At 40.9% G+C, this 8,768-nt stretch overlaps 1 protein-coding gene across 1 annotated transcript in view; it reads right to left on the bottom strand.

The window, feature by feature from the left end:
• Positions 1 to 114, bottom strand: part of Slc30a1 (solute carrier family 30 member 1) — a 6,533-nt gene extending 6,419 nt beyond the window's left edge. The window contains exon 1 of the mRNA XM_015483335.2: positions 49 to 114. Coding sequence (XP_015338821.1) covers positions 49 to 114 — 66 coding nt within the window. The remainder of the gene's footprint in view (positions 1 to 48) is intronic.
• Positions 115 to 8,768: the final 8,654 nt, after the last annotated feature.

Genomic DNA, 8,768 nt, shown 5'->3' with positions numbered 1-8,768 from the left:
GTCCTCACAGTCCCCAGCACACCTGCGGGGGCTAGGCTTTAGACAGACTTTGATCCTAGGAGCCGAGTCCACGTGGGGGCGGGCCGCCGGGCGGCTGTGTGACAGACCCGCCATCTGGGAGGGGCCGGGAGCAGAGCCCCTCCGTGCGGGGCCCTCGGGTGCATCCTCCGGGCAGAGGAGCCTGAGATTAGGCCAACAGACTCATAAACAAGTGCTGCACGTAACTTGTGACTCTCGGCTTAGCACCGAGCTGAGGAGTTAGCCCTCAGGCGAGTGGCCTGAACCGAGAATCTTTGTAAATGGTTTAGTAAAGTGAATTACTCCTATCATCACCTCCCCGGGAGACCTTGTGTAAGTCAGGTATTTCTGTCACTGATTATCTAAGAACAGTTTAGGGACGGACTTCAAGCTGGAGAAACCTGGGCTCTGATCCTTGCCTTGTCGCAAGTGACTTTGACCAAGTCACCTAATCTCTCTACACCTGTTCATCTATAAAGTAAAGGACTGAACAAGTGGAACTCTTAAGATTCCTTCTAACTCCAAAATTCTAAAGGCTCTATGATTTCACACTTTATTTATAGACCACAAACAGCGGAACCCTGTGTTGGTTGCTAGGGGGAGGGGGAGGGGCAGTAAAAATACAAAAGAAAAAGCTGGCCAGGTGGAGGTAGAATATAAAAATTTTAAGTTTACTATGAAGTGCTCTTCATAAGTTTTGCTAACCCTAAGTTTAGATTGAACGAATGTGTACTGTGGAGATATATATATAGAGAGAGATATCTATATCTATATCTATATATATATATATATATATATATATATATATAGAGAGAGAGAGAGAGAGAGAGAGAGAGAGAGAGAGAATAATCTGGAAGCCAAGACTTCCTGATGGAAAGTGGGCTGGTAACTGGAGTCAAAAAAATGGCCTGAGATGGACCTTTAAGGCCTCACCCCTGAACTGGATGAAGGACCCCCCAACTAACTGCTCCAGGTTGCTATAAGTGTACTGCCAGTCATTGCCTTAAGATGCCTAGGTAAGGCTTATTTGGAGCTGTGTTGTTTTGCCCATCCCCCACCCACTTATTCTTATACATTTTTTGTGATGTGTATATGGTGTGTTTGTCATCTCCCCATCTAGCGTGGAGAGCCAGATGTTCATCTTCCGTTTCTGCTTGGCTGGAATATAGAAGAATGGAGGAAAGTTTGCAAGACATTATAAAAAAAGAATTGACAGAATTTGATGATTTATTGTTATTGGGAGGGAGAAAAATAGAATTCAACAAAGATAATTACAATGTTTCCAATCTGACAAATAGTGCTTTAGTAAGGAGGTTGGGAAGGGGGTGTAACAGGGGGTCACTTGTTGCTTTGACTATATCCCTTGTGGCTTTGAAACTTACATGTTTTTTTTTCCTTTTCCCCAACCTCCTCCCTGACCACCTCCTCTCTGATCTTTTCCCTAATCTTCCTCCTTTCAGATCTTCTCCCAGATCTTCTTTTCCCTAACCTCCTTCTTCCTAATCTCAAGTTAGTTTAAGGGGTTAATAATGAGCTCCATTTATAAATGTGATTTTGAAGTGACATATGGATGGTGGCAATGCTAAGAATTGGATTTATGAACTTTAGGACCACCAATCTCCCCTTCTTTGATGTGGACAAGTGACATTTTTCTCTGAACATATGTAAACACAGCTCCCAGTGAAACCATTTATTACAGAAATTGGGGAGCCATTCGTGGTTAAAATGTTCTCATGGGAATGGCCAGGGGACAGTTGGAGGACCATTTTGCTTCTACTGGAGGCTTCTGTGCATCCCACCGAATGCAAGAATTTGATATTCAAAGAAAAACCAATAAGTGCAATAGGCAGTCTTGCTTCACAAACAGGGTAACAGTCTTTCAATAAACAGGCTAAATTAGGAGATGTTTAGACCCATAGAAAAAAGTGAGTTATAGTCACCTCAGTAGCCACTTATGAGAACCTACTCTGGGCAACATTTAAACCATTTCCCAAACAATGTGCTTTATTCCCTCATAACCTGGTGGGGCAGGGGATACTACATTTTCCAGGTTGTCAGAGAAGTCATAATCATGTGCTCCAGAGAAAGTAATATTTTTAGAGTAGAAAAATATTTCAGTCAAATAAACTTTCCTTTTGCCCAGCATTGTGTGGGCAGAATACTCTTATAGCTTGACTACCAAGTTTCTCTCTTTTCAGCCGGTTATCCTAGAGTTTTGGCACAGCCACAAGTGGATCAAAATAAAGTGACCATACCTATTCACCAACACTCCCAGAGTGTTGACCCCAGGTTGAGAAAGATGGCTTGATTTTTTCTTCCTAATTTTTGAGAAGTTGCCTGATACCTTGCTTAGTATCCAAACTGACAAACACAGCATACTTTGAAGATGAGAGAATAATGTTCCTTTTGGAAAGAGACTGTCAATTTGAATGCAAGTCAACTGCTTAACACACACCCTACAATCTCAGCCCTCTGGCCCTATCCTTGCTCTCAGTTAAAGTTTGAAAGAATCTTGTAGGATTCTTGTAAAAGCTGTGAGGCACAAACAGACCTCTGAATTTTGGTTATCAAAAATCATGAGTGTATAAAGCTCTGCCTTACCTGGAAAGACAGAAGAACAAAACGTGAAAATCGGGTTGTATTTGATTCAGTTGACACTAAATCACTTCTTTTTTTAAATATTTTTTAATTGTTGATAGACCTTTATTTTATTTATTTATATATGGTGCTGAGAATCGAACCCAGTGCCTCACACATGCCAGGCAAGTGCTCTACCGCTGAGCCCCAGCCCCAGCCCTTAAATCACTTCTAATGTTCAATCTTGAAACAAAACTCATGCGGAAATCAGGTTTTGTTTGTTTTTTTCATCTTTTGGAACTACATGAATGATTCTTGCAAATATGAACTGAAATTTCTAGCAACAATTCAAGGACCAAGGTTTAGGGTTTATTTTAGCTGCTCCCAGTCCTTTGGGAGAACAAGAATAAACAAGTAACAATGCAGTAACAAAACCCAGAAACAGCACAAAAAGTCCCAGAGGTATAAGGGAAACCATAAGAAAGAAATGCTCAGAGCAGGAAACCCAGAGCAAGCAGAGGAGAAACAGCAACAGTGTGGAGAACAAAATTGTTCTGTGACAGGCCCAGGACAGTTGCTGAGCTCTTTTTATGTGTTGATTAAGCTAAAGAATGGCAGGTAAGGACTAGCAGCAAAGGGAAACTCATTTTTTCTTGGACACTGAAAATTGGATCTAACTGTTCTCTAGTCATGCCTGAAAATTATATCTAGAACTAAAGGCACTGATGTCTATACAGTAAGGCTCATTGAATTTTGTGATTTTCTTAGGTTCCAGGTTACTTAAAAGAAGAAATTGTCGAAGACTCAGGCAAGTCAGTCTTAAAGTTTAGGCTAACTGCCCAATCTTTCTTTCTTTCAAAAGAAGGGCTGTTCTAAGGATGGGAGATCTAATTAAAGCAGAAAGTACAGAAGTTTTTTAAAAAAAGAAGTCAAAGCATTTTTTTTTTTTTGACTGTCCCATTACTTGTCTACAAAGATGATACTGACCAGTGGAGCATTTTGAAAGCATCACACACTTAATGAGTTTTAGGATGATAGAAACATCAGGGAACTAACTCTTAAAAGTTATTGTGTGCCTTCAGACAAGTTATTAAGCCTCTCTGGGCCTCAACTCCCACATCTTTCCAGTGAGGAGTTATAAGAGCTAAGAGGTTATAATAGGTGAGTAAAGGAGGTAGAGCTGCCTGATTGATATTCTCAAGTGAAGCTTTTAAGCCATCTGTACTTGTGTTTTCTGTGAATCCTGCGCTGGGTTCTGGCAAATTCAGCAACTGCTTTGTTACCATTTTACATTTGGGAAACTCATTCTGATGGACTCAAAAAGGACTCATTTGCCAGCTAGCTACCCAGTTGATTCACTTTCTCTGGCTAGAGGGATGAGCCCATTCACAGAGCCTCCCTCTATCTCACCTGGTGGCCCAGGGCCTCTCAGGACAGTCACATGATAGGATAAAACCTGTGGAGGGGAGTATTTCCAGTGCCTCTTCCAGGCTATAAAAATATCTGCCTAACTCCACATATCATCCTGCCCTCCTCCTCCTGAGTTTTACTGTTTAGCTGCTATGACCTTTTAAAACCCAGATCTGATTATTGCAAAAACATATGTCCTCCACCACTACTATCAAGCAGAGATCTTTTGGTGGCTCTAGAACTCCAAGGAGAAGACCCAGACTTGGATGCACAGATGGGCATCGTTGGGTTCTGGTTAGCCTCCCCAGTCTCATGATATCACTCCACCCAATAGGACTAGCCTTTCTGACGCCCATGAATCCAGCCTGTGTACATACTATTCCCTCTCCTGGGACACTCTTCCTGCCCCTCTTTCCCACATCAATTCTTTTTAAAAAAAAAATATATATATATATATATATACACACATACATACACACACACATATATATTTTTTAAGTTGTAGATGGACACAATATATTTTATTTATTTTTATGAGGTGCTGAGGATCAAACCCAGTTCCTCAGCATTCGAGGCAAGTGCTCTACCACTGAGCCACACCATCAGCCCCTCACATCAATTCTTGTTCATCCTTCAGCTCTTAGCTCAAGGGCCACTTCCTCAGGAAGTCTTCCCTGGCTCCTCTGACCACTTCAAGTCACTGTAGTACAAGTTCTTTCAGCTCATTACCTGCTCTTTGGTGGCACTAAACAAAGATGCAATTTTTCATTAAAGCAAATAATAAGATTGTAAACTCTATGAAGGGCAAGGACAGTGTGTGATTTTACTCACCTTTATCACTCTAGCCAGCCTAGCATAGGGGTACACAGTAAATATTTGTTGAATGAGTGAATGTTGACAAATCACCATGCTCATGGTAATCCTTACGTTCATTCCTCAGATCTTTATTGAACATCCAGGTTTCCCTATCCACACAAGGAATCAGATGAGAATCAGATGGCCCATTTCTTCTGGATAGAATAGCAAACACCAGGACACAATCTCATTAATTAGCTCACCTCGTTCTTCAAACAGGATATCACCCTTCTGTTGTGATATTGTCTCACACAAGATGTAATTAATTGATTAAAACTGGGAACCAATTGTAGAATCTGTCATGATAACTTTCTAGGTTCTCATAGTTTTCAGAGTTTTTGTTCCTTTTCGAGCTTCACAATAACCCTATGATGTTTGCAAGGCAGGTTCTGTAGATTACGGATGGAGACTCCATGAAATAAAAAATTTGTTCCGAGTTTATGAGTACAAAGCCCTAACTGCACCAGAATGTTTATTTTAGCATCATACCCAAATTTGAGAGGAACAAACCCAGTCTGAGGCTCAAGACTTCATATGCACTAACTTCTACAAATTCTAAAGCTCATCTCAGTTCTAAAAGTTTCTGGTTCTATGATTCTTTTATTAATTTGTAATTACTATAAGGACTAAGGGGAAGTGGCCTACTTGTGAGTGACACCTCTTTAACAGGTCACTCCAAGGTCTGATTCTCTAGTGATGTGTTCCAAAATTGGGTCCTACTCACAGATAATTCTGTAGGGTGAATTAGTTAATTGTTCTGCCTCCTGCATTTATACATTTCTTACTTTTCTTTCTTTCTTTCTTTCTTTCTTTTTTTTTTTTTTTTTTTTAACAACTGGAGTATCTTGCAAAGGGCCTAAGTATTGTCTCCTCGGTCAGATGCTTCACATTCTTTAACGTGCACTCAGGTCACCTGGAAAACTTATTAAAATGCAGATTCTGATTTAATAGTTCTGCAGTGGAACCTGCAATTCTGCATTTCCAATAAGCTCCAAGTCTAATACTGATAGTCCACAGGTCACATTTTGAGTACCCAGGTAATATAAGCTTACACTGTTCTTTTTTCCTTCCTTCCTTCTTTCTTCTTTTCTCTTAGTTACCTTCTTTTTTCTTTCTTTTGTCCATTCTTCCATTCTTTCTTTTTTTTGTTTGAGAAGGGTATCATTGTGTTGCTGAGGCTAACTTCCAACTTCTGGGCTCAAGTGATCCTTCTGCCTCGAACTCCCCAGTAGCTAGGACTATAGGTACCACTGCACCCTGTTCATAAGCTTTTTTTCTTGTGGGCAGGGAGGTACTGGGGATTGAACTCAGGGGCATTCGACCACTGAGCCACATCCCCAGCTCTATTTTGTATTTTTATTTAGAGACAGGGTCTCACTGAGTTGCTTACTGTCTCACTTTTGCTGAGGCTGGCTTTGAACTTAAGATCCTCCTGCCTCAGCCTTCCGAGCCACTGGGATTACAGGTATATGCCACTGTTCCCAGCTGTTCATGAGTTTGTTTTTTTTTTTCCCTAGAAGGAGGATATTGTATGAAGTTATTCTCTGGAGGGTGGGAACAACCTCAAACTTAAAAAGTCATTTATTTTACTTTTTTATTTTTTGTTCGTATGTCTTGTTTGAATTTTAATTGCAGACGAACATATATTTACCTCTATATTAAAATTTTAAATGAAATCAAATGTCTTATCCTTGCATTCTTTAAAATTAGTCAAACTCCCGGTGCAAGTAAGGGTTTCAGTTTTTGCTTACACTGTGTGAGAGAAAAATAGTTACTTTTCAGCTTTTAAAATCATTTTGTTATTCTGACTAGTTTTAATGGCCCCTGAAGCCTGATAGGTTGGGCTGAGGACTCAGAGTACCACTGACGGTCTCTTGTACCCAAACCTTCATTATCCAGCAGGAAATGCCTGTCAATCATTACCCATCAAATCCTCACAAGGAACCCAAAAGACTAATATGAATAAAGGGTTGTACCAGGAACATCAGCAGCAGTAGTCACCAAGTAGTGTAGGTGGGAGGTGAAAAGAGAGACATTTCTCTTTGCTTGCCCACTCATTCTAGAGGAAGAGAGAAAGATCTAACTTCCTCGCAATCATCCCTACAGACCATTCCCGGTGAGCCCTTGGTAATGACTTCACTTGTACTTTACGCTGCCTTCAAGGTTTACTCCATCATAAGGTCAGAGTTGAAATGTCAAGAGAGACATTTCTTAGTCCCCAAAGTGCCATTGCCTTCAAGGAGACCACGATCAAGACAATGGGGAATTGTGTTTCTAGGAGCTGTTCATGCCATTGCCTCCAAATCTTAAGTGCAGTTCTCTAATGGAAACAGTGTCTGCTAAACTGGAGCAAATAGAGATTGTCTTAGCTCTCAAATGCCTCCTGTTAGGCAGTCTAGGAAGATGGAAGAGCTAAGCCTAATGGAAACCAGAGTCTGGCTTCACAAATTGAGGGGAGAAGAAGGATGAGCTCTTAAGTATTCCTTTCTGTTTCTGTGGTCCAGGCATCCATCATCATTCATAGCAATTGTGTGAGCATTTCCTAACATGGCTCCCATTCCCCTCCTTCAATCTGTTTTACACAGTGCTTTCTGGTTAATATTCCCATACAACAATATTCATGCTGCTCTTGCTCAAAAACTTTCAGTGGTTTCCCAATACCCATAGCATAAGGTATAACATTTATCCAGACATTTAAAGTATCCTGAGTGTGACTTTAACCAGTCTATCCAAAATCCTCTCTCACAACTTGTGATTTAGATATGAGGTGTCCCCCAGAGGATCATGAATGAGATAATGCAAGAATTTTCAGAATTGGAAGGATTAGATTATGAGAGATATAACCTAATCAGTGCGTTAATCCACTGATAGGATTAGCTGGGTGGTAATTATCGGCAGGTAGTGTGTGCTGAGGAGATGGGCCTGGGGGTATGCCTTCGGATTATATATTTTGTCCCTGGGAAGTGGAGCTCATTCTCCACTTCCTTGTTTCCACGTCTTCAGCTGCTCTCCTCCTCCACACCCTTCTGCACCCTTCCACCTTGACGTTTTTTGCCTCACCTCAGGCCCAGAACAATAGAGTCAGCCTTCTGTGGACTGAGACCTCTGAAACCAAGAGCCCCAAATAAACGTTTACTCCTCTATCTTGCTCTTGTCAACTCTTTTGTTCACAGCGACCAAAAAAAAAAAAAAGCTGTCTAAAGCACTGCTCCTCAATCTAAACTCTCCATGCAAATCAAATTATATTAAGTGATTGTTCCAAGTTATCTAATGGCTCTGCGCCTCGTTTTTCTCCATTTCATATAATGGAAACCAAAATAACAATCTATCTCATCAAGTTGTGAATTAGATGAAATATACTACACACACACACACACAGTCTAGGACAATGTCTGGTACATGGAAGGAGCCTGTAATAGGTTGAATGGTGTCCTCCCACCAAGACATTTCCATGTCCTAACTCCTGGAAATTGTGAATGTTACTTTATTTGGAAAAGGGTTCTTTGCAGACATAATTAAGGATATTGAGATGAAAAGATCATCCTGGAATACCTAGGTGGGCCCTAAATCCAATGACAAGTGCCCTTAGACAACAGGGGAGATTAAACAAGATAGAAGGAGAAGACCTTGTAAAATGGAGACATCAGAGTGATGCAGCCACCGGTTAAGGTATGCCAACAGCCACTGAAAGTTGGAAGAGGCAAGCAAAGAATTCCCTGTAGGCCTCAGGAGGCAGCACAGCCTTCCAACAGCTTGATTTTAGGCTTTTTGACCTTCAAAAGAGTGGGATAATAAGTGTGTGTGTGTGTGTGTGTGTGTGTATGTGTGTGATGGGGAATTGAATTCAGGAGCTCTCTACCACAGAGCTACACCACCAGTCATTTTTATTTTGAAATAGGATCTTGCTA

Source organism: Marmota marmota, unplaced genomic scaffold, assembly GCF_001458135.2.
Source record: "Marmota marmota marmota unplaced genomic scaffold, marMar, whole genome shotgun sequence".
In the NCBI taxonomy this organism is placed as follows: domain Eukaryota; kingdom Metazoa; phylum Chordata; class Mammalia; order Rodentia; family Sciuridae; genus Marmota; species Marmota marmota.
This window is presented reverse-complemented; position numbering and strand designations above follow the sequence as displayed.